The 27995-nt window shown below is 37.7% G+C and overlaps 1 protein-coding gene across 1 annotated transcript in view; it reads right to left on the reverse strand.

Annotated features, from left to right (window-relative positions):
- LOC126298821 (inactive hydroxysteroid dehydrogenase-like protein 1) overlaps nucleotides 1-27995 on the reverse strand; it is a 149773-nt gene that overhangs the window by 13375 nt on the left and 108403 nt on the right. The window contains exons 2-4 of the mRNA XM_049990288.1: nucleotides 24702-24824; nucleotides 22390-22500; nucleotides 7038-7258 (exon numbers count right to left, since the gene is read on the reverse strand). Of these exons, the coding sequence (XP_049846245.1) occupies nucleotides 7038-7258; nucleotides 22390-22500; nucleotides 24702-24824 (455 nt within the window). The remainder of the gene's footprint in view (nucleotides 1-7037; nucleotides 7259-22389; nucleotides 22501-24701; nucleotides 24825-27995) is intronic.

Here is a 27995-nt window from a genome sequence, read left to right on the forward strand (position 1 = left end):
TACAGCCTCACTTGTCAATCAGCCAGTGTTTACAGCAAGGTCTCCAGTGTATCTATTGCCCTGTGCTATGTGGTTTTCTTCCTGGACTGAGATTTGAACTTTCTTGTTACCAACCAATAACATTTTGCTAGTTCCCATATTTGCCTGTATGCCTAATGTAGAGCTGCATTCACTCGGCATTCAGCTGACTGCTGTGTTTCAGTGACTGAGCTAGCAGCATGTAGATGCACAGAGAGTGTTGTTCAAATATGAGTATTTCCCAGTTGAATCTACAAAGAATGTTCCCAGCACTGATGTGAAAGTTATTCAACAAGCTTTCAGAGTATTGTATTTCCAAGAGATATGCATGTCCAGAAGTTGGAGCAGAGGACCCAGTACATTCCATGTAAATACAGTCCCCACCATTATGAAGCCACCACCCACTCGCACAGTGGCTTGTTGACAATCTGGGTCCAGGGCTTTGTGAAGTGTGTGCCACACTCAAACCCTATCATCAGCTCTTACCGACTGAAATTGGGCTCATCTGACCAAACCATGGTTTTCTAGTCGTCTAGGGTCCAACTGATATGGGCACAAGAACAGGAGAGGCATTGCAGATGATGCCATGCTGTTAACAAAGGCACTTGTGTCAACCGTCTGCTGCCATAACCCATTAACACCAAATTTCACTACACTTCCTAACAGATACATTTTTCATATGTCCCACATTGATTTCTGCAGCTATTTCATGCAGTGTTGGTCTATGCAAATGCTGCTGTTCCCGATCATTAAGTGAAGCTGTTGGCCACTGTGTTGTCCATGGTGAGAGGTAATGCCTAAAATTTAGTACTCTCGGCACACTCTTGAAACTGTGAATCTCAGAATACTGAGACCCTCCTGATTTCTGAAATAGAACATCTCATGCCTCTAGGTCCAACTATTGCACCATGTTCAAAGTCTGTTAATTACCATCATGTGGCCATAATCATGTTGAACATTTTTTTACATGAATCACCTGAGTACAAATGACAGCACCACCAATGCACTGCTTTTTTATACCTTGTGTAACTATATGCACATATTAGTATCCCATGCTTTTTGTCACCTAGTGTATGTATGTCATTATCACATCCACAAACTGGGTCTTTAATAGCCAGAAAGCACTTACATGGAATGAGAGTGAGGCTTTATGTGAGAAGGCATAAATTATACCTACTTTTACTGTTGTTATCACGTTTTGCATGAATCATGTCGAATCACTACTCATGTACACTCAGGGAGTTATCAAGAAAACACATTCACATGTGATATTTTATGCTGTCATCACAGATCATACATTGCAGAGTAAACATCTGATATCAGAATAACTTAATATCAGTTCTACATTGGTTGACAAAAATTTCTATGTTATAATACAAACACATGATTTAGGGAATGTAATAGCAAAATTATTTGCCAAGTTGAGTTGTAATACAATGGAAGTTATCAGTTTTGAAAAACTTAAAGTAGTTTGGATGTTCATAACTACTAGCACACAGCTAGTAATATTTATATATACTACTTTACCCCCATGTACAGTGTAACACATGAACCAAACAAGCACACTGGTCTGTGAAAGACCACACCCAAAAGCTCTGCTTATACATTCATGGTGATTTATTAAAATACATTACTCATAGTAAGATACAGGCATTTTAAGAATAAAATAAATATGAGAGTGCACATAAGTTTTATTGTAAGGCATATAAATATGCTCAGACTATATAAATAACAACAGCACAATATTTTACATGGTATAGATATATGATATAAAGATAATTCAGCTAATGGGTTAGAAAGAGAGGGAGAGAAGATGGGTAATCCCTTGAGTGCAAACTCATGCCTTTAGTTTATGTGCTATTAGTGCAGCATACTTACTGGAAGTTTCCCAAAATCTCCTATTTCTTATCTCTGTCTGATTGTTCAGTAAATCACCTGACTGATTTTGAGACAGTTTTTTATTTCCATTTCCTTAAGTGTATTCATAATTCTGCTGTTAGGCAATGTATCAATAATTTATAGGGCTGAATCTATATTACTAACTCTGTGCTTGTTATCACTTAAATTTTTACTAAAGGTGGAGGTACTGCTCTCTGTGTGCATGATGTATTCTGTAAATCTATCACTGGATGCCCACCCTGTTCACACAAAAGTCACCCAGAGACTGGTACCACCACTTTAGAAAACATTTAAGCAATAACAAATATAAAGTTAATAAAATAGAGTCAGCCCTAAAAATTCGTCATACAATGCTTAAAAGTAGGTCTATGAACCTACCTGATGAAATGATTGTATACAATTTGTTGTGGTTGGCAGGAGAGCCAACACCGTTTTGCTAAAGGAGGCCTAAATGCATGAATTTTAGCTCACGCAGGCTGGCGTGGGGTCTGGAACATGACAATGGAATTAGAACTGAGAAAAACGGACGTAGCTGGTGGAATACTTAACTTTAATCCATTAATGACGAATGTTGCTCTTGACATTACTTGATTCACAGTACCAATAGCAACAGATATCTACATCTACATCTACATCTACATCCATATTCCGCAAGCCACCTGACGGTGTATGGCGGAGGGTACCCTGAGTACCTTTATCGGTTGTCCCTTCTATTCCAGTCTCGTATTGTTCGTGGAAAGAAGGATTGTCGGTAAGCTTCTGTGTGGGCTCTAATCTCTCTGATTTTATCCTCATGGTCTCTTCGCGAGATATAGGTAGGAGGGAGCAAAATACTGCTTGACTCCTCGGTGAAGGTATGTTCTTGAAACTTTAACAAAAGCCCGTACCGAGCTGCTGAGCATCTCTCCTGCAGAGTCTTCCACTGGAGTTTATCTATCATCTCCGTAAAGGTTTTGCGATTACTAAATGATCCTGTAACGAAGCACGCTGCTCTCCGTTGGATCTTCTCTATCTCTTCTATCAACCCTATCTGGTACGGATCCCACACTGTTGAGAAGTATTCAAGCAGTGGGCGAACAAGCATACTGTAACCTACTTCCTTTGTTTTCGGATTGTATTTCCTTAGGATTCTTCCAATGAATCTCAGTCTGGAATCTGCTTTACCGACAATCAACTTTATATGATCATTCCATTTTAAATCACTCCTAATGCGTACTCCCAGATAATTTATGGAATTAACTGCTTCCAGCTGCTGACCAGCTATTTTGTAGCTAAATGATAAGGGACCTATCTTTCTATGTATTCGCAGCACATTACACTTGTCTACATTGAGATTCAATTGCCATTCCCTGCACCATGCGTCAATTCGCTGCAGATCCTCCTGCATTTCAGTACAATTTTTCATTGTTGCAACCTCTCGATACACCACAGCATCATCTGCAAAAAGCCCCAGTGAACTTCAGATGTCATCCACCAGGTCATTTATGTATACAGTGAATAGCAACAGTCCTATGACACTCTCTGCAGCACACCTGAAATCACTCTTACTTCGGAAGACTTCTCTCCATTGAGAATGACATGCTGCGTTCTGTTATCTAGGAACTCCTCAATCCAATCACACAATTGGTCTGATAGTCCGTATGCTCTTACTTTGTTCATTAAACGACTGTGGGGAACTCTGTCAAACGCCTTGCGGAAGTCAAGAAACACGGCATCTACCTGTGAACCCGTGTCTATGGCCCTCTGAGTCTCGTGGACGAATAGCCCGAGCTGGGTTTCACACGACCGTCTTTTTCGACACCCATGCTGATTCCTACAGAGTAGATTTCTAGTCTCCAGAAAAGTCATTATACTCTAACATAATACGTGTTCCAAAATTCTGCAACTGAGTGACGTTAGAGATATAGGTCTATAGTTCTGCACATCTGTTCGACGTCCCTTCTTGAAAACAGGGATGACCTCTGCCCTTTTCCAATCTTTTGGAATGCTACGCTCTTCTAGAGACCTACAGTACACCGCTGCAAGAAGGGGGCAAGTTCCTTCGCGTACTCTGTGTAAAATCAAACAGGTATCCCTTCAGGTCCAGCGGCCTTTCCTCTTTTGAGCGATTTTAATTGTTTCTCTATCCCTCTGTCGTCTATTTCGATATCTACCATTTTGTCACCTGTGCGACAATCTAGAGAAGGAACTACAGTGCAGTCTTCCTCTGTGAAACAGGTTTGGAAAAAGACATTTAGTATTTTGGCCTTTAGTCTGTCATCCTCTGTTTCAGTACCATTTTGGTCACAGAGTGTCTGGACATTTTGTTTTGATCCACCTACCGCTTTGACATAGGACCAAGATTTCTTGGGATTTTCTGCCAAGTCAGTGCATAGAGCTTTACTTTCGAATTCATTGAACACCTCTCGCATTCCATTCCTCACACTACATTTCGCTTGGTGTAATTTTTGTTTGTCTGCAAGGCTTTGGCTATGTTTATGTTTGCTGTGAAGTTCCCTTTGCTTCCGCAGCAGTTTTCTAACTCGGTTGTTGTACCACGGTGGCTCTTTTCCATCTCTTATGATCTTGCTTGGCACATACTCATCTAACGCATATTGTACGATAGTTTTGAACTTTGTCCACTGATCCTCAACACTATCTGTACTTGAGACAAAACTTTTGTGTTGAGCCATCAAGTACTCTGAAATCTGCTTTTTGTCACTTTTGCTAAACAGAAAAATCTTCCTACCTCATTTAATATTTCTATTTATGGCTGAAAGCATCGATGCAGTAACCGCTTTATGATCGCTGATTCCCTGTTCTGCATTAACTGATTCAAATAGTTCGGGTCTGTTTGTCACCAGAGGGTCTAATATGTTATCGCCACGAGTCAGTTCTCTGTTTAACTGCTCAAGGTAGTTTTCAGATAAAGCACTTACAAAAATTTCACTGGATTCCAATGGCGCCTTGCTAGGTCATAGCAAATAACGTAGCTGAAGGCTATGCTAACTATCGTCTCGGCAAATGAGAGCATAGAAGTCAGTGAACCATCGCTAGCAAAGTCGGCTGTACAACTGGGGCGAGTGCTAGGAAGTCTCTCTAGACCTGCCGTGTGGCGGCGCTCGGTCTGCAATCACTGATAGTAGCGACACGCGGGTCCGACGTATACTACCGGACTGATTTAAAGGCTACCACCTAGCAAGTGTGGTGTCTGGCGGTGACACCACATAATTACCTTAAAAATCATTCAGATGACTACCAAACAACCATACAGAGTTAAGAAATACAAGATTTTTGTACAATTTTCAGTCACTAGTATGTGCTAACAATAAAAGATAACAAACATAAGGTTGCACTCAAGAGATTACACCCTCCCCCATCCCCCTCTCTCTAACTCATTATCTGATTTACTTTTTATCATATATCGGTCTTATGTTAAACACTGAATACTTGTTATTTATGCAGTTTCAACATGGGAATATCTCTTAAAACAAAACTCATGTGCACTCCCATATGCATTTTACAGTGAGAATGCCTGTAAATTAATATATGTAACAAATTTTAGTAAATCATCATTAATATTGGATAATTAGTTTAACCAATTAGTTTCAATTGCCTGTTCTTGCCAAACATTTTGAAAACCACAGAGTTGCACAAATACATCAGTATTATTACCTTACAACATTACAATATACTTCACAATATTAAATTATTGTACAACTAACGTTCTGTTAGAAGTAGGAAATACCGCAGCATATATGTATACATTAATTTGTTTGGTTTTACTTATACTTTGTATTGTTTTATTCGTTCAGTCTGTTTATGAGCAGTGTTTTGGGGTGTAATCTGTGTGACTGTGCATCTGATATAATGTATGAACTGGTAAAGCAGCATATACAATTCTTACAGGCATGTGTGGTAGAAGTTATGAGCTTCCAAGCCACTCTAACTTTCAGAGATGATAACTTACATTCTACATTCTATTACTCTTCTCCCTGGTGAATATATTATTGTTTTCAGCATTTCATTTCACATGTGTGCATTGCATGATGTGAGTGTCAGACCATGTATATTCTCTGTTTTAATAGCCACACAGCTGAGATTGTGATACTGGTTCAAATGTTTAAAATGGCTCTAAACACTATGGGACTTAACGTCTGAGGTCATCAGCCCCTAGACTTAGAACTACCTAAACCTAACTAACCTAATGACATCACACACATCCATGCCCAAGGCAGGATTTGCACCTGAGACCGTAGCAGGAGCGCAGTTCCGCACTGAAACGCCTAGAACTGCTCGGCCACACCAGCCGGCTGCAATACTGGGTTTCTACAAACAAATAATTTCTTAGAAAATGGAAGCCATGGTGTCATTCACAAAACCTTAGCTCTGTTTGTCAATAGCCTGGATGTGCTAGGTTTTAGGAGACTGGTATTTCAGCAAAGGTGGAATGCAAGACTAAGGAAACACTAACAATGCCCTCACAATGCAACACAAAGTTAGGCCAAATGAGTAATAACACCAATCTTAGAAATTCAACTGCTTCTACTACTTTTTTAATTTGCAGAACTTTTGGATACCAAAGAAAGGTTAGTGAAGTTGGAAGATGTGTTAAACAACCACAGATGGGGTGGACTGGGACCATAAGAAATGCAACAAAAGATCAAATGCCAAATAGCTTTCAAATCAGTACATACATTGTATTAGACAGAAATGGAAAGAACATTCAGATATAGGTTGTAACCTATAAAAACTGAAAACTATATAACAGATGTTGAAGAAATCTTAGACAGAATGTGAAAACTTTCAATGTACGAACATTAACATAAAGAGAGACACTCTCATACTTCCCTTTCTAGATTGAACCTTATTCAAAGACTTCACAGTACACCATCATGAAAATTAAAAGAAGATACTTACATAGCATGGACTGAATATTTTTTAAAAAGAAATCATATAAATTCTGTAAGCAGTTGATTTAGAATTTAGAACTAAGACAATTTATCAAGCATGGTATGACAGAAATCCTAAACTATACATAACTGCTGTTGCTTTATAGTTCACTTTGGATCCAGAATAAAATGAACAGAACTCTGAAATATCTTACTATCAAAGTCAATGTAGATATTCATACACATCACCTTTGAGGCAGCATACACAGTCATGAGAGGGAGTGGTTGAAGCTCTGATCCTGATGAAACGTTAATGATGGCTCCCTTTCTCCTCTGCTGCATTTGTGGAAGCACCAATCTAGTCATCAACGTTGTAGCACCAATATTGATATTGACAATGTCCCACAATTCTTGTTCAGGCACTTCTGTTAGATACATTGGATATGTGTACATGCGACCTACATTGTTTACTGGAATGAAAAACACAGTTCAGTTGAAATTTCTTTCGTTTTGTAAAACAGAAATGAGCATCTCTTATATAGACTTTCACACAGTAAAACAACCACAAATCAAGAATTCATTCATTCATTGATTCCTACATGCATCATGCTCCATAAATCTCTTAATGAAGCACAGCCTTCAGGGATGTGAGTTAAGTTATATTTTAACAGGTTTTAGTGGTACCAACCAACATTACAATGGATGTTGAATAGCTGACATAACATTACTGTTGCTATTCCCCACTATTCAGATGATACTGATCCTCAGCCAGGCCCTCTGATAGCACCATGCCAGACTCCACCACATAAGCCATCCCAGGACCAATGTAAGCATTTATGAAGTGAGCACTGGAGTGTGTACCATGAGTGTTATCATATTGGCTATGGTGAGATTCCCATAGACTCTAGTTGTAGTATACAGAACTTTGATATGATTTGGACTGGACTTTGCTAGGTTAGAATGGACTTGCGATAGCTTAAACTGTTCCTAGTATCATGTAGTATACGAGGTGAACATGAACAAAAGCAACAAACTGTAGGGATGGATTCCTGACTGGTAATGGAGGGGGAAAAAAACCTATGAACATGTGTCTGGAAAAGCATCATTGTCACAGTAGATGGCACTGATGAATGTACGTTCCTCTGACCGCATGCCATACGTTTCTTGTGTGTTGCAAGCAGTATGATGGACACAGCTACTGTAAGGAGCAGGATGGTCCAGTATCCATGTCAGAAACAAGCCGAGATGGTGTTTTTGTACAGCCAAGCAGATGAAAACGGTTGAGAGACAGCAGGGCTATATCAAAGCAAGTACCCTCACAGACACCACAATATTACACAACATTTAAAGTTTTTTTTTGGAATTTGTGTGTTTATGGGTCCTTTCAGACAGACAAATATGCAGGGTGGTGGCACACTGTGTGTACACCATATTTGGAGGATCAGGTTCTACAGGATATTGAGACGAACCCCAGTAGAAGCTCCAGGTAAGTAGCCTGCCAACATGGTGTAAGCCAAAGTATGGTTATGTGTATCCTGCACGACAATTGCTACTATCTCTATAACTTGCAGTAGTGAGTGAAACGATTATCAGCAGTGAATTTCCCTATACATGAAGGATTTTGTCAATGGTTTAAGAACCAGACTATCACAATTATGGGATTCCTGTCATCAGTCCTCTTTACCAATGAAGCAAACTTTACCAGAACTGGCATAATCAGTTTGCATAATTATCATCTGTGGACTACAGACAATCATTGAGAAATGATTGAGGCATCTCATCAGCACTGATTCAGCATCATTGTGTGGGTAGGGATTCTTCGTGACCACACACTTGCACCAGTTATTATTCCACAACAGCTCAGCAGAGGAATGTCTTTGGACCTCCTGTAGAATACTATGTCTGGGCTGCTTGAGAATGTGCCTTTGGCAATACAATAGCTTATATGGTTTCTGCATGATGGAGCACCACCCCACTTCTGCATTACAGTTTGCCAGCACCTCAACAACATCTTCTCTGGATAATGGATAGGATGTGGTGGCCCTGTAGCATGGCCTACTAGATCACCAGACTTAAACCCCCTGAACTTTCACATCTGTGGACATCTGGAAGGTGTTGTGTATGCTGAACCAGTTCCTTATGTGCAGACCCTTCAACAGCATGTTCACATTGCATGTGGTGCTATTCAGAGAGAGGCTGGAATGTGTGAAAGAGTGAGGCATACCATGGAGACCACTTCGAACATCTGCTGTGATGTGGATGTGATGCAGGTCTGTACTGTGTTCCAGAATGATTTGTTGTCATTGCATGCACAATTTCCATTTCTGGACGCATATTTCTCCCATTTCCAGTCAAGAATCTGTCCTTGCAGTTTATCAGTTTTATTAATGTTCACCCTTATATAACTCTTGTTGTGGATAACTGTATGGTTTTTATGAGTAGATCACCTATGTTGATGACTTGGGACCTGTAAAGCATACAAACTGGACGGTAAACAATTTCATAATTACGTGAGAGTACAGTTTTTCAATCAGATCACAAACCATGCATGGTTATCAGAAGCTAATGACAGCTATGTTACGGTCAGTGCAAACATTAAGAAATGTAGCAGGAATGTTACCCTCACCACCTGTGTGTATGGTCTTTCCAACAGCCAACAAACAGTGTAAAGAGTGAGACACTTACAGATAACAACATCAATTATATTTTTAAGCAGGTCAAATTTTCAATTCAGGAAGACAAAAGGCCATGTTCTTGTCAAGATAAGTAACCAGAACCAGTCGTTAATTATTACAGCAGAATTTGAGTTGACTATATTGTTTTCTTTGCTATACAAACATTTTCAATGAAGACACATATTATTGCAACCACGTTAGTATTTTTTCACTAAGAAAGATCTGCAATCAGTCATAAGCAGATTGGGCTTCTGACTTACAGGTATTATGGAGAATTGAATGTTCATGTGTGCATAACTACACAGACTCTCTAATTAGGGATGCTATAGTGTTGGCTTATGCCCAACTTGGAAGTGATGAACCACATCAGGAAATCAGATCCCCCTCTGATGGAAGTTATGAGATTACCTCAAGCCCATGAAACTGTCCATGCTGACCAGAGTTTGTGATGGAAGACGGCATTGTGGCAGTCAACTCTCTGGCACTGATTATGTGGGATTTATGCTACCTCTGGCAGCACTCCAACCTGCTCAGTGGCCCAAATGACCTCATAAAAAACTACATCTACATCTATGTCTGTACACTGCAAACCTGTGTGAAGTGGATGGCAGAGGATACATCCCTTTTTACCAGTTATTGGGGTTTCTTTCTGTTACATTCACATACAGAGCATGGGAAGACTGATTGTTTAAATGCCTCTGTGCATGCTGTAATTAATCTAATCTTGTCCTCACAATCTCTGTGAGAGTAATACTTAGGGGGTTTTAATATATTCCTATAGTCATCATTTAAAATCAGTTCCTGAAATTCTATAAGTAGGATTTCTTGGGATAGTTTACATCTATCTTGGGCAACAGCCTGCTAGTTCAGTTCCCTTGGCATCTCTGTGACACTCTCCCATAGGTCAAACGAACCTGTGACTGTTCGTGCTGCCCTTCTCTGTATATGTTCAATATCCACTATTGGTATGGATCCCACAAACTTGGGTAGCATTCTAGAATGGGTTGCTTGAGTGATTTTTAAGCAATCTCCTTTGCAGACTGACTCCATTTCCCAAGTATTCTACCAATAAATCAAAGTCTACCACATACATTACTGATGAAACAAATTTTATTTAAGGAAGGTAGCATTTACGTTCTTCTCTCACACAAAAAGAACTTACAGGGTGTTTGGAAATTCTCATTATAACTTGTAGAGGGGACTGAGTACATAATATTTTGAACAAAAACTCATGTCATGAAACAACCCATTTCAGATCTTTGACAGTTTCAATTCGATGTGTAATATGTCCACTTCTGCTGAGGGAAAGAGAAAAGTCTCAGTATTGCTTGCTCTGTTATACAATAGGGTAGACAGGACAATGTGTATACATCACATGGTCACCTGATGTACGGTCAGCTGCAAAGTTTAATTTACAAGAATCCTCTTGAAACAGGGGAAGATCTGCTGGCATAAGTTCTGGCTGTTGCACTAGAAATTGAATAGACACTAGGTGGGACGGGGAGTGTACCAGCATATGATTCACAGGTACAAAGTCCAAAACAATATTGGTCATTGCCACATGAAGCTGCTGTTGTAACATATCAGTGCTCTTCTGTAAATACAGTATGCTGGATTCTTTTGTTTTGAAATAACATAAACATGTAATGTTTAAGTGTTAATAAAAACAAATGTGCTTAAAAAAGTGAAAAATGGATGTTTTGTTATGTCTCCTTTGAAATTGTTACCTAATAATTGTACTGCCTCAGGTCTAATTCAATTCCTCAAGCAGAAGTGGATGACTTAAACATCTGAACTGAAAGTGTAATAGAACAGAAGTGATATGTTTCTGGTAATGAGTTCTTATCCAAAATATTATGTACTCACTCCCCTCTAAGAGTCCCAGAAGTTTGTAGCAGGAATTTCTGAACACCTTGTATGTTTACCAGCCAAGAAAACAAACATATTGTTTTGGGACCTATAAACATTAAATATACATTCTGTAAGACTTTTAGTGAGTCTAGCTGCCCTAGTTATATTTGGTAGACAGATGTTGAAAGAATGTGTTAGACGTCATGTCACTTCTCACTGCTGCCAGTCTTGGAATAACTGAAGTGTAGACATGTTCAGTTTAATTTTATATCCATTACTACAAATAGGTACCACATATGAATGTGAGCATCTTTATGATAAGCTTTACAAAAATCTGTGAAGTCTGTATGACAGTAGAATATCCAATGTTTATGTATGATACATGTTTCTGGGTACATGTCAACATAGACATCATTCTAATAGAACATTCACACAAGTGAGCTACTTTTATTTTCACATGTCAGATAAAATAAATGCACCATTTAATATTTTATAAAGGTACAATGCCTGTTCTTTTGGACAGGCATGTCCAAAGGAACAGACACCACACCTGTATAATATATGCTCCTGACAGCATATCAATCTTTCAGTGCAGATGCAGAATAATGTCCAGCCCCTTGCAGGAATACAGTAGGGCTGTGAGCAACGAGGAATGATGAACAGGGGATACTAATCTGCAGTGTGCAGATTAGTATGGAGATTCGAGTCAGACTAGAGACATGCTTGGATAGCCGAAGCAGTTAAGATCAACTCCAGTGGAAGACTCTGCAGGAGAGACGCTCAGTAGCTCGGTACGGGCTTTTGTTGAAGTTTCGAGAACATACCTTCACCGAAGAGTCAAGCAGTATATTGCTCCCTCCTACGTATATCTCGCGAAGAGACCATGAGGATAAAATCAGAGAGATTAGAGCCCAAACAGAAGCATACCGACAGTCCTTCTTTCCACGTACAATACGAGACTGGAATAGAAGGGAGAACCGATAGAGGTACTCAGGGTACCCTCCGCCACACACCGTCAGGTGGCTTGCGGAGTACGGATGTAGATGTAGATGTAGAACGCTCACATAAAGCAGGAATTCAGGTTAGAACCCAGTTTGGCACAAATGTCTATCTGTCGCTACTGAGTTTTTTAATGGCCAAATGTAGCAAACGTCTCATGTTTCTTCCATAAAATAATAATACTTGAAAGGTTTTCATTTGGTTTTTTAAAAAATTATTGATACTTTTCTTGGATGTCCCAACCTACGAAAGTGAACCAAGTGTGTGAGTTATGTACAGAAGTACTGATTTATCATAATGTAGCCCAGAACACAGATACATTCATTGACAAAAGCACTGTGAGTTTACTCTTTGATATTGACGCTTCTGCGTGATTGTTAAACATATCTACTTACTTAAGTTTTTTGTCGCCACCATTGTAGGTGAGAGAAATCTTTCACTCTTTGGACATTGTCATGTGCGTTTGCATGGAAAGTTTCCAGGATTACTTATTTATAACCTAGTCATTGGATCCAGTAAATTTTCTGGTGACTGCTAACACCAAAATAGATAATGTTTTTGAAACAGACTCTTTCCACAATTTTGGATTTACAGTTCATGAAACCGTGCACACCATGTAATACAAAAGTGGCTTTTGCTGTACTGAAGCCTCTCTGTGATGATTATTCTCAAATTTTCTCATATGGACTAGCAAAGGCAACTGATTTTAAGTTCACACCACTCTAAAAGCAATGTCAGACCTTTTTTTTCTTCCCCCACCCCCCCTTTCCCCCCCCCCCACCCCCACCCCCACCCCCGAAGCCTTGGCTCTTAAGGATGGCCTCAAAAGAGAGCTGTATAGGCTCACACATGAAGATGTGCTAATGTCTTTTCCCCATGCTCAATGGGCTACTCCTCTGGGAACAGAATGCACCTTGAGACTTTGTGGTGATTCCAAAGTAACAATCGATGCCCAAGCTGAAGTGGAAACATATCCTCTACAGATCCTGGACGAGCTCTTTGCAGAATTAATTCATGCCACTTTATTCTGTGAAACTGACCATGCAGCGCATTTTTTCAAATACCCTTTGATGCAGCATTACAAACTTACCTAGTGCTAAACATTGCATATGGCCTTTATCATTATGTGCATATGTGCATATGGCCTTTATCATTACGTACAATCATACAATCAGTTACCTTTCAGAAGTCTTCAGTTCATTCCATCTTTCAATGGAGGAGGAGGAGGACATTAGTGTTTAACGTCCCGTCGACAACGAGGTCATTAGAGACGGAGCGCAAGCTCGGGTGAGGGAAGGGTGGGAAGGAAATCGGCCGTGCCCTTTCAAAGGAACCATCCTGGCATTTGCCTGAAGCGATTTAGGGAAATCATGGAAAACCTAAATCAGGATGGCCGGAGACGGGATTGAACCGTCGTCCTCCCGAATGCGAGTACAGTGTGCTAACCACTGCGCCACCTCGCTTGGTCCCATCTTTCAATGTTTTATGGATCAGCTAATGCAGGGCATTCAGAATTGTGCTGCATATCTTGATGATCTATTAATCATAGATGCAACTCCAGAGGATTACCTTCACAATGTTTGTCCTAGAGACTGGCATCAAGAGGGCTTAAATGCATCATGTTCTTTTGTGCAACATTTCTTAAAAAATTCATGATGTAAACTCTCAGCAAATGGACTGGAAACGATGAAGAATTTTGTTGCAGCAATCGATAAACTGCAGCCCACCATAAATGTCAAAGATTTAAAAGTGTTTCTGTGTAAGAGCAACTATTACGGCCGACTCATTGCAACCATAGCAGAACTCTTCTTCCCATTGTGCTAGATGCAGTGCTGAGTTGCACATTTCAAATGGTTGCTGAGCTGTAGCCAAGCTTTCCAGGTTTTAAAAGATTGTCCTGAGTAGACATCATGTTTTGCAGCATACACCCCTGATTTGCCTCTTATGGTAGCAACTGACACATCCCCATGATATCACCACAGTCCTATCCCATAAATACCCTGATTGCAACACCCTATAGCATATGCTTCTAAGACCATATCTGTCTCTCAGTTCTCAAATAGAGTGGGAGGTCCTCACTATTATTTACCCAGTTCAGAAATTTAAAATATTACGTTAAAGACAGGAATTTCATCTTGTCACTGATCATCACCCACAACTCACGATTTTTGGTCCTAAACATTGCTTTACCATACAGGATCGCCCATTGCTTCTAGCACTTGTTTCTTTATTTTTTTAGTTTTCATTATTCAATCCACTCTTGAACAGCGATGTTACATGTAAATGTGGACACACTGTCCCAGATCCCCATGAGATTCGACCCAGCCTCCAACCAAGATGTACTAGCATGTTTCCAGCTTGATTCAGATCTGGGTTCAGCCATTTCCACCTTTCCATAACATGCTTGCCATCACAGTGTGCTGGACACACCTTTCAGGTCCTAATTTTATCCCTTCTGCCCACGGCAGCATCAACTACACCTAAACCAGTGGGTTCTGCTGTGTGGCTTGTATGAGAACTACTGTCGCATCATAATGTGTTCATCTCTTCAGTCATGGGTGCTGCACTTCCTTCACAATAGATACTGGAGCAGGTCCCAGATTTAAAAATTGGCTTGACAACATGTCTTCACACCAAATAATAACTCCAACATCACAGATCTCATCTGCTCATGTTCTGCCCATCAGTTCTATCAAGCTGCACCTCCCCAGTGGTTCTCTCCCTGGCCCAATACTGCCAGACCGTGTGAGCATATCCACTCTGATTTTGCTGGCCCATTTTTGAGACCTATGTGTTGGTTATGATTGATTTCAATCTGACATCCCATTTGTGTTCTGTATGTCTCAGGTCACTATTGCCACTACCATCAATTATTTGAAATAGGTATTTGTCTTGAAGGCACCTTACCCACATTGGTTTCTGATAATGAGACAATGTTTACCTGCTATGATTTTGAACTGTTTTATGCCCACAATGGGATTCAACACCTTTGCACTGTGTCTTTCCATCGGTGCTTCAAAAGTAATGCAGAATGCTTTATACATACCTTAAAAACTCAGTGTCATGAGGAATTGATATCCAGCACCATACCTAATGCCTTCTGCAGTTTTCTAGCAACTTAGAAGAACATCTCAATCAAGGGCCACAGGCTGGCTGACCACCTTCATATTTACTCTCACCCCACCCACTTGAATATGCTGCATCCACCACCAGCGCACATCATCACCGAGGCCTTTCCCTTTTAGGTAGGCACCCAGGTGTGAGCCCATCAGTCCCTGGATCTGTAGGACAATCTCCGACCGCCACAGGTCTGCTGCATATACTGTGGGCCCTGCCCACAGACTTCTTCAGCGCCATCAAAAGCAACTTTGCCTCCACCATCCTGGTCAGCAGCCATCTCCTTTCTCACCTCTGGCGGACCCTCCAGCCCATGAAGATTTGAGCATCTACCATCAGGTTTTATCCTTCTTTGTCCAGCCACAGAAATAACTATGGGCAATGACTCACTGATATTACTGGTGGTGCCTCCTCCACTCTATGCACTGAGCATCAACTAGGTGTCACTGCAGCCAAGCACCATCAGTTGTTTGTATTGCAGCTGCAAGCACAGTTCGATAACAGAGGCCCTACATCACTGGCCATGAGTGTTTGTCTCAGTATTATCATATTTTTATATCCCATGATGATGCCAATCATGGCTAAAAATGTTATTCGTTCCTTTTCTTAAGATAAAGGAGACAGTTACTTTATTTATCAGATGCTTCTTGGCTGATGTAAAACAACACAACTACTTATGCTATCGTAACTTTTCATAACACTTTTAATCATAAGTATGCATTTACTTTCTTTTTTAGATCAATTTGATGATGATCATAATTATCAGAACCAGTAACTGAATAAAAAAATAGTGACCAAAGGCTGTTTTAGTTTCTGTGAATTCTGAGTTATTATATTGCTGCAGTCTTCAAAGTGATCATGTCACCCCTCATCAAGAAAGTAATTAGAATGATATGTGGTGATCACACTTGTACATCATGTCAGCATCTGTTTAAGCAAACAGGAATATCAGCCACAGCCTTATAGAACATTTCTTCACTCATGAAATGTGATGTCACCAATCCATTTCAGTTTGAGAGCAACAGAGATATTCACCAACACAATATCAGAGGGTAAAATAATCTGAACTTCCCTTTAGTGAATTAAAGTTTGGCACAAAAAGAAATGCAATACAGAACCATGAAACACTTTGATAATCTGCCCAAGGAAATAAAATGTCCAACAGATGACAAAAGTGTTTCCATATGTAGATTAAAGTTGTTTCTCCTTAACAACTTTTTCTACACCATATATAAATTCTTGAATAGAAATAATTAGTCTATCACAAATCTGTAAATGACCAGCATGTAGACAATTTTTTGTCTCTACTTTATTTTGCTCAACTGATACATTCTACACCATAATGTTTATGTTGAATGTGATCTATAAATGTGCAACTAACTGACTAACAAGCAATATGTGTTTCATGTGATACATAGAAAGAAGGATCCTTTATTGTATGATTATATGATAGCGGAACAAACACTGGTAGCAGTTACTTCTGTAAAATATCTGGGAGTATGCGTACAGAACGATTTGAAGTGGAATGATCATACAAAATTAATTGTTGGTAAGGTGGGTGCCAGGTTGAGATTCATTGGGACAGTCCTTAGAAAATGGAGTCCACCAACAAAGGAGGTGGCTTACAAAACACTCGTTTGACCTGTACTTGAGTATTGCTCATCAGGTCGGGTTGACAGAGGAGATAGAGAAGATCCAAAGAAGAGCGGTGCATTTCATCACAGGGTTATTTGGTAAGCATGATAGCATTACGGAGATGTTTAGCAAACTCAAGTGGCAGACTGTGCAAGAGACGCGCTCTGCATCGTGCTGTCCAGGTTTCGAGAGGCTGAGGTATCGAATATATTGCTTCCCCCTACTTATACCTCCCGAGAAGATCGCGAATGTAAAATTACAGAGATTTGAGCACGCACGGAGGCTTTCCGGCAGTTGTTCTTCCCCCGAACCACACGCGAGTGGAACAGGAAAGGGAGATAGTGACAGTGGCACTTAAAGTTCCCTCCGCAACACACCATTGGGTGGCTTGCGGAGTAAAAATGTAGATGTAGATGTAGATGTAGATGTTAAGTGCTTATCTCCAAGGTCAGTATGCAAGCAAGACCATGATTTTACCTACATGTGGGATGATCTATAATCTAGTAATTCACTATCTTGGACATTCTGTCTTCTCAATTTCCTATGCACCTCAACACACAAAAACACACACACACACATCATCATCATCATAATCATCATTTTTATATAAAATAGCACTTCATATTAGAGATACAAACCAAGCCAATAAAGTACAATTATGTATTGGATTTACAAAATAAATTTCTTAAATAATACAATTATTAAACATGTAGTATATTTAAAGAGATTTATTTCCCAGGCTGCTTTTGTGGTCTGAGGTACTTTGTTAAAATGTTTCCATCCCATATGAAGCATTCTCTTCTACCAGAGTTTATTATTAGTGTTTGTACTGTTAAGGTTTTTGGCTGACTCCGTTATGGTGTTTTTGAATATAGGTTTTTTGTGACTTTTATCTTTCTTTATTAGATTTATTTTAAAGAATATCAGAATTTCTCTATTGAAAGTGTGCATTAATAGAAGTATATTAAATGGTGTGAAGGAAGTGTTTATATGAATCCTTCTTTTACTTTTATTCATTATTCTAACAGTCCTACGATTCTGAATTTACTGACATGCTGGAAAGTATAGATGGGCCATAATATAAGCATAATAAGCACTCATAAAAATACCAGCCACAATACTAGGTTTCAGAGCTACTTAGATTTAAACCTTCTATTTATCTTACAGTTAACATGCCCAGTATGTTTCTTTTTTATGTAATCTTGCAGCCGTACAGTTAAAACATTTCTGTGCTGCTTTTTGCTGATTTTTCTTTAATGGAAATAACACATTTATGTGCGTTCTTGTTTTAGAGTGACTGAAAATTCCAACTGATGTCCTGCTGTTACATGTGTTCAATTGGTCATGATTTGGTCACTTGCCAATTTGTTTTATGATTGCTGTAGTTCATCACTTTTACCAATATTTGGCAGAATTGCTGTATCATCACCATATAAGAATCTTATCTGTTTTCATTTTTTTGCACATTCTGTTGATGTACAGAAGAAAGAGAAGGGGTCCCATAACTATGCCATGGGGCACGTTGTATTTGAGTGTGCCTGCAGATGATTGTATTTCAGTGGTGTCCTTGTTCAGTGTAGTTCACTAACATCAATTGTTCTTGATTACTAAGTAGTAAACTGATACACTTGTTAGAACATATCCTCTTCTATGGTAATGTTCTTACTTAGTAAGGAAGATTTTGTTGTTAGGAAGATTTTGTTGTTAATCATGTCGAAAGCTGTACACAAATGTAAATATAGCCCTATTGTTAACTGTGTATTGTCAATCATATTTAGGTCTACTGCACAGTTGATAAAATTCAAATAGTGCAATCTGTGTTAATTTAACCTTCTACATTCATGTTGTGACCTCAACAGAATATTATTCTTTCTACAAATTAAATTAGTTTCTTATGCATAATTTTCTCTGAAACTTAAGGCATACTAGGTAAAAAGTACTGACCAGAGTGTAGTTATTCATTTCATCTTACCCCCATGTTATCATACTTGGAATTACTTTAGGCTTTTTTCAGTTACTATCAAAAAGTGCCCATAAAAGATAATGTTTGTTTACTTGGCACAGATAAACTAGAGTACACACATTGTGCTAGTTATGTGATTCGAGAAAGCTGTTTATGATAGCTGCTTCCCTTCACTAGTGTCTTTATGTATCTGTCTGTATGTATCCTTTGATTGTCCCCCTTTATAACACTTAGTATTATTCAAATGTAAAAGTTGATGATTCATTACTTTTAACAATCCCAACTGAGAACTAGTTCGCGTGTGATGAGCTAATGTGGCATTGTTTACCTTGACATAGGCATCTAAACAGCTTGAGCTATGTTTCTTATGGTTTTGTAAAACACTTCAGCCAAATTCTGAGGTAATTTGTTCAAATATGTCCATTGCCAGTTCTACCTTTCTGCTCCATTAAAACGATCTCCGTATATGGCAAAAGTTATCACTGTGTACAAAAAACTTATCACTGTGTAAAAAGCTTAGATACAAAATGTTTTGTCTAGAGCAACACATAGAAGCATGTACCTGTCAACTTAAACTGAAGGAGGGCTCTTTTATAATTGTAACAGTATATAGGTCCCCTTCAGGAAACTTTCATTTATTCCTGGAAAACGTGGATGCCTTGTTGTGCTATCTGTCAGATAGGGGCAAGCAAATTATTATTTGTGGGGACTTCAATGTTGATTCACTGAAAGAGTGTAATAGGAAGAATGACCTGGAAGTCTTGCTCAGTTCTTTCAATTTGACATCTGTCATTAATTTTCTTACTCAGGTAGTAGAGGATAGCAGCACATTGATAGATAACACTTTTATAGACCAAGATAAGTTTAGAAACATAAATTCTTGTCCTGTTGAGAATGGCCTTTCTGATCATGGTGCTCAGCTAGTTACAGTATATGACATAGCTCCATTCAGTTATTCAAAACTACCCTCCAAAGTTGTGTGTTTAATTAATGACTCAACAATAAGAAATTTCAGGGAAAATCTTCAGCAGTTAGACTGGGATGAGGTGTACAAGGAATCCGATGCTAATTTAAAATATAACTTATTTCATGATGCACTTGTAAGAGAATTTGAAAACTGTTTACCCAAGAAAGTAGTTAAATCTAATTATAAGAAAACATACAAAAAACCTTGGGTTACTAAAAAATCTTTTGTAACAACTAGAAAGAGTAATGACCCAGAAACAGCCAAATATTATAAATATTACTGTGCTACATTAAGAAAGGTTATTAAAAAGCGCAGAAGCATGTGCATCATGTCTGAGATTAATACCTCTGATAACAAAATCAAAACAATTTAGAATATTATTACAAGGAAGACAGGGCAACCAAGAGTACAGCATGATGGCATTACCATCAAAGCAAATGGAAACTTGACAAACAACAAGCCGGAAGTCAAAAACATTTTGAACAATCATTTTTTAAATGTTGTAGAGAAAATAGGATCTAAATGTTCATTAGAAGAAGCAAGGCAGTTAATGGAAGAGGCCTTACTCACACAATTTGATACAATTGAAATTCCACACATCTCTCCTTCTGAAATTATGAAGATAATAAACTCTCTCAAGAACAAAAGCTTTCATGGAATTGATGGCATTCCCAGCATGATAATAAAAGCTTGTTCCCAAGAGATAAGTGGGATTCTTAGCCACATATGTAATAGCTCTCTGAAGCAGGGTATTTTCCCAGATAGACTGAAGTATGCCATTGTTAAACAACTGCATAAAAAAGGGGATACGTCTGATGTCAACAACTACCGCCCAATCTCTCTTCTGACTGCCTTATCCAAAATTCTTGAAAAAGTAATGTATTGTAGAGTAGCTACACACCTTTGTAAAAATAAAGTTTTAACAAAATATCAGTTTGGTTTCGAGAAAGGTTTTTCAATGGAAAATGCAATATATATACTTTCACTAATGAAATATTAAATGCTCTGAGTAACCGGAAGTCACCTGTTGGGATTTTTTGTGGTCTCTCAAAGGCTTTTCATTGTGTAAATCATGGAATACTTCTAGATAAGCTCTAGTACTGTGGTATTAATGGGACAGCACTCAAATGGTTTAAATCATACCTAACTAGAAGAGTGCAAAAAGTTGAAATAAGCAGTTCACATAATCTGCAAAAAACTGGTGATTTCACAAAGTGGGGAACAATTAAGAATGGGATGCCTCAAGGTTGGTCTTGGGTACTCTGCTATTCTTAATATATATTAATGACTTGCCATTCTATATTCACAAAGATGCAAAGCTGGTACTTTTTTCCGATGATACAAGTATAGCTATCACATCCAACAGACAAGAATTAACTGGTGAAATTGTAAACGATGTTTTTCAGAAAATCATTAAGTGGTTCTCTGCAAGTGGGCTCTCATTAAACTTTGACAAAACACAGTATACATAGTTCCACACAGTAAATGGAATGACACCATTAATAAATATAGACTTCAATCAGAAATTAGTAGCTAAGGTAGAATATTCAAAATTTCTAGGTGTATGCATTGATGAGGGGGTTGAACTGGAAAAAACACACTGAAGATCTGCTGAAATGTTTGAGTTCAGCTATTAGGGTCATTGCAAATTTTGGAGATATACATCTCAGTAAATTAGCTTACCATACCTATTTTCATTCTCTGCTTTCGTATGGCATCATATTCTAGGATAACTCATCATTGAGTAAAAGAGTGTTCATTGCACAAAAGCATGTAATCAGAATAATTGCTGGAGCTCATCCAAGATCATCCTGCACACACTTATTTAAAGAGCTAGAGATCTTTACTGTAGCCTCACAGTATATATATATTCACTTATGAAATATGTTATTAACAGTCTGAACGAATTCAAAAGTAATAGCAGTGTACATGAATACTCTAACTTTGGCTCAGAATGGGGTAAATTATGCTGCCCCAGAAGTCTTTGGTCACTTACCTAATAGCATCAAAAGTCTGACAGATAGCCATATAGCATTTAAAAGGAAATCAAAAGAATTTGTTAATGGCAACTCCTTCTACTCTTTAGATGAACTTTTGTGTATAGTCAGTGGGTAATTTCCCGAACACCCACAAAAACATTAAGTGTCATGTAATATTTTGTGTAATGTAATGTCTTGTATAGACACCTTTTATTAACCTGACATGTTCCACATCATTATTAAGTGTTGTATTCATGATCTATGGAACAAGTACTAATCTAATCTAATCTAATCTCTAATCTAATCTAATCAGGGGGACATGTATTCTTAACAGAAAAAATATAGCCCCTTCATTAATTGCAAACACAGTAATAGCACATACTGTAGGAATAAACTTCTGTTTTTAGGCTCTTACCCAAAATTCCAATAGGGATGTCTTTGAGTTCATATTCAATTATATCAAATACTGCTTTTCCTTTACTAAAGTCTACTGATATTGTTTTTGTTCGTACATTGAACTTCGATTCTGTAAAGCAAAAATATGAATTATTAGCTGACATCACAAACCACACACAATACTGTAAAATGTATGCAAATAATAAATATGACCGTTTGTTTACTGATTGTCTACAATGCAGATCAGTTACCTGGAGTGAAAAATTTGCTGTTCATGAAAGGTTATATCAGGATGGATAGATTGACTGATGAAATGTGTATAATAATCTCTGATATATTACACTATAAGATAAGCTGTTAGAGATAAATACCATTTAGTATTTTTTTTAAATCTATTATACATCATAATTAGCCATAGGCCTGCGACAATACAGTAATAAACATTATTTTTAATAATAGTTCTTAAAAGCACTCAACTATTAATATTCATTTTATAAATCACATTGATAATACTAGATGTAAATAAAAGCAAGTGTGCAATTGTCTGGAGAAAAAGAACTGGCAAATAAAAACATGTAAGTAAAGCAAACAAAAGAAGGAAAACCTTTGGACTGTGGCAAGAAGGAGGCTACAGATAGATGACACATATAGACTGACTGTCAGTATGCATACAGCAACAGCAAAGAAAATAGCAACTGCAAATGAAAGATTCTCAGATATACCAGTAACACATAGATACAAGTTATATATGAAAACAAAGTATAGTAAGAGCTATGAAAACATAATGCAGGGTATGAACCACCAGAGATTTCTAAAACATTATTGAAGAGGATAAGTCACAAAGAACAATTAAGATCAGATCAGGTAAGAAAAGGAAAGTGTATTGGTTGGATAAGAATGGATGTAAGCGTGGAGAAAAATACAGAGAATCTGTCAGAGAAAGAAGCAACAAAGAGTGTAAAGTTTTACCTACCTCTCTCTTTAATTCTCACTGTTGATATACAAAACAAACTGAGAAGATTATACAGAGTATCCAAGGAAAAATGGTATTGATTCAGGGCTATAACAGCAGTGATCATTCAAAGCAGCAGACCCTAGTAAACGTGGGTTCTAAAAAACATACTTCAAGAGTTAAGAGCACTTCATCTTTGATACAGTAAAACAAATCTCTTCTACTGCAAGCTCTTTGCTTTCTATATTTTGTGAGGAGGTAGGAAAACAAGAATAACATGAACTCTAAAATACATATCTTAAGAGCTATAAGAACTTGTTCAGTAGAAGATATGTGTTTCACAGTAATGAAGACAAACATGTACTCATAGCTCTTAAAGTATGCACTTCAAAGCCCATGTTGACTGGGCATTTTTTTGTTTCTTGTTTTGGTCCATACTAATTCCTCTCAAAAAATATGTAAAGCAAAGAACTTGCAGTAGACGAGATTTGTATCACACTATTGAAGACAAAGAAGTGCTCCTAGCTCTTAAAGTATGCATTTTACAGCCCATGTTTATTGGATTTTTGTGCATTGAATGATTGTTGCTATCATATACTTGAATTCTGACCATTCGTCCTTGGACACACTGTATACAAGGAGTAGCTGCACATTGCATACCCAATAAGTTTTGTTGATTTGTGTATCACACTATTGTGTTAAGGATTCCAAAATATTTCTTACAGCTGCAATCAACAATGTTATTAGTCAGGACTATATTATTTCTAAACTAACAAATGTATGCAACTGACAAGAAAATTCTAAATTCAAAAATAAATACACTAATATGTTGAATGTAGAAATAATATCATAATTTATGTCAAAGTAAAGACAATGCTAAGCAAAGGAAGAGTATCAATGTATACAAATATAAGTGTATTGTGTCATTCACACTAGTGTACTTCTAGTAGAGTTGTGTTCTAACAGGAAAAAGGTGTATACATATAACACTAACACTAGTCTCACTGATTTAACATTTGAAGTGTATGTATTATATTAGCCACAATGAACACTGCAATGGCCAAACAGTTATCACCATGCAAATACTGATATAAAACTAATTGTTAGCTATTTAGGGTGCACCTCATATTGCATCCTGCATAAAAATATTGTGAAATGATACTAATGGCTGGTGTGTTACACAATACACTGCCTGTTGCCATTGCATATTGCCCATATTCTTATGTGTACAGTGCCCTAATATGTGAACTTATAGAATTTATGACTCTCTTGGTTAAAAATTGTATGTGATCGCACACTGAAATGAGAAACCAGCATTTTAAGAAAATGTGTTAAATATAGATTATATTCTTAATATATATCATATATAATCACAGTACCAATCTCTTTTGCAACGCCATCCAACTTCTGCTGGTTCCTGCTAATAAGGACTATGTTGAGTCCACGTCTTGCTAGCTCAAGGGCATATGCTTTACCAATACCATCTGTTGAACCAGTAACCACTGTAAAGATGATAAATATGATATTATAAATAAAAAGTGAACATTGACACAAAATAACAATAGTTTCTATATTCTACGAAACACAGGCAGCTACAGGTATAAATAAATCACATGTGAACAGATTTAAGAACAAATAAACAATAGTCATGAACACATTTTAAAAAAATAATAGAGAGCGACATACAATTGAGAAACAATGATATATTGTTGTGGAAGACTGCTTTTATGCAGCTCTACACACTAGAATACCCTTTGCAAGTTTCTCATCTTTGTACAACAACTGAAAACTACACCTGTTTGAACATGCTTACTGATCTCTCCTAACAGTTTTCATCCTCCAACGTTTCCCTTTATTACTAAATTAGCTAATCCTAGAGCCATAAGGCTGAGCTCTATCAATGTGTCTGTTCTTTCAATCAAGTTGTAATATAAAGACCTCATCTCCCTAACTCAAGGCAGTACTTAATAGTATGATAATGATCAAAAATTCCATTTTCTGTGGCATTACAGTCTCTACATACAGATATTGTGCCTTGCTACTAATCCTTTAATTACAAGGTACATATTTCAATCGAATTCCTTTCATCCCAGAGGCACTTTTAAAGCTAACAGTTCAGACATAACATTGAAAAAGTACTTAGCAAACCCAATGAAGCTACAGAATAACAGCAGTAAAAATTGTGAATGAAATCCAGGCAGGAAAGAAAGAAAGAAATAGTTATATGGCATTGTTGGCTGGGACACCCAGAGTTGTTATTCAGCAGCTAATTTCTTTGTGCACAGTGGCCCCTTTCAACATGTCGTGTGGAAGTTGTGTCTTAGGTGTATCTTTTGAGTGTAGGTGACTGTAATGGGTGTATGTATAGTGTTGTGCCAGGTTTGTGTTGTATGATGACAAAAAGGGGGGTGAATCAGGATTCAGTACATAGACTTCTTCTCAAATAGCACCAGTGCATTCCCCAGACTTAACTTCCTCCTCCAAAAGATGGGTCATCATAAACATTTCATGTGACACTGAGGAGAGTTTTGGAATTTAATTTACATCAGTAACTTTAGGCCATCGCCTCTCCTCCATTCACCAGCCAAAGACTAACACTGAAAATTTCTTCCCCCATGAAAGGCCACTTCACAGGTATGCATTAGCAACATTCGTTATGGATGCAGGTAAAATCATAGAAAGCTAATGTGAAATAGGTTTACAAAGCTGCTGCAGAAGTGTGAAACAGTTACATTAGTATAGTAGGAATTTCAGACTTCATAAAATGTGTAAAAGTAGATAATGTGACTCATTTCTGAGGTTTTTCATGTGCAGAAGGGAAAAATTATTTGGAAAGGAATGAATTACCACATTTATGAAAAAATGTTTCTTGCCTATTTTATTATTTTAAGGGAATACATATTTCATGTACACATCCTGCCCATTGGCTTTAACATGCTTGCTGCTACAATCATAATGAATTCTTTGCATGATAACATTTTTGCCACATACAACTGAAGGTGTTCTTTTCACAACTAGCCAGTTTTTACATTGAGCCATTGTGATATTCTTAAGTGCACAGTTTGAATGCTGCTATATCAAAACTGGCCAATTGTGGAAATTAATTATCCAGGGGGGTATTTGGCAAATATCTTTTCATTTAAAGAATTCTGCCCATTATTTTTGTTCTGATTTCAGGCTATTTTCCATTTTTCAGTAAACTGCCTGAATGGCTTTGGTCAATAAATCATATCAGAACTCAGGAAGAACATGTTCAAAGCCAGATGTTCAAGGCCAGATGGGGTGGTGAGGTGGCAATTTACAGCTCCTGATTTCTAGATCATACATTAATATCATAGGCTGAATCAAAGACAAACCTACAATGTCAAATGAAATATCAGACACAGTTGATGGTAATCCATCTGTAGGATGGAGATCTTTAGCTTGGGAACCTCCTCTTGCACTAATAAAGGGAGGGGTGACCTGAATGTTGAATTAGTGCTTTTATGGATGTTATAAAAAAACACATGGAAGTCTCAGGTTGTGTAGTGGCTACATTATTTAATTAAGCATTTTGATTTATATATCACAAACAGATTAACCTGAAGAAAACAATAAAGACCACGTACAATACATAGTGCATAATAGTAACTACTGACCACTAAAAACAAACAGAAAATATATCAATGTGCAATTTGAAAACATTCCTAGGCTTGCGTGAACACATCATATCTAGGTATGGAGTCACCTACCTCATCCAAAAGACAATGCAAAATTGAAGCATTACAGCAGTAATGACTCTATACCCACATACGACATGTTCACCCAAACCTTGGTATGTTTTCACACTGCACATAAATATACAGTACAACTAACTCAAAACGGAATTGCATGAGACTAAAATAATTTTCCAAATTGGACAAGTTTCTGAATTACACAAAACGCACTAGCTACAAAATAATTTTCAGGTATCATGCACAAAAATATAAATTTGCAATTATACATGTATTTATATACCTTCATCCCCACACTGTAGATGTTCAATTAGTGTATACTGGTACTGTACAACAGAACACTAGACTACTACACAAACTGAGAAATAGTATGGCATTTCTGTATTTTTACCCTAACTTAAAATTCGCTTATTGTTGTATGTACATACATAGTATTCCTGTCTTTATTTGCCTTGTGTTTCATTTTTTTCGCCACAAATGAAAGAGGGAAACCTGTCTGAATTTCTTGTTCGAAACAGTTTTTTCTACGCAATTTTTCGCTCTTTACAATAGTTCCAACTGCTTGGGAGCATTTATGTATGCTGGAAATTGCATAACATCGTCTATGAATGCAATACCTTCTTCAGGTCTATTACTTTTTCTAGAGACATCGGTTTGCACGTCTTCGTCTTCTTCCGCCTCTGTTTCTTCATCATCTTCTATGTTGCGGATTTCTATTAAATCTGTTGCTGAAGCAAAAGTGGAGTGAGTTGACAGAAAGTCATCACTTCGAATATAGTTATCTGCACTACATGAAATATTTTGCATTTTGATTAATTCAGCAATTGCTGTTGCATTTCCTTGATCTTCGAGGTGTCTTTTTCTTGTCGTCCAAACACTGCTTTGTTAAAGCACTTGGTAAGAGTTTCGAGCTTTATTTCGCTTACTGCCAACTGAATTCAGTTTACTGCATCCAGGACA

The sequence above is a fragment of the Schistocerca gregaria genome, chromosome X, assembly GCF_023897955.1.
Source record: "Schistocerca gregaria isolate iqSchGreg1 chromosome X, iqSchGreg1.2, whole genome shotgun sequence".
NCBI classification, from domain to species: Eukaryota; Metazoa; Arthropoda; class Insecta; order Orthoptera; family Acrididae; genus Schistocerca; species Schistocerca gregaria.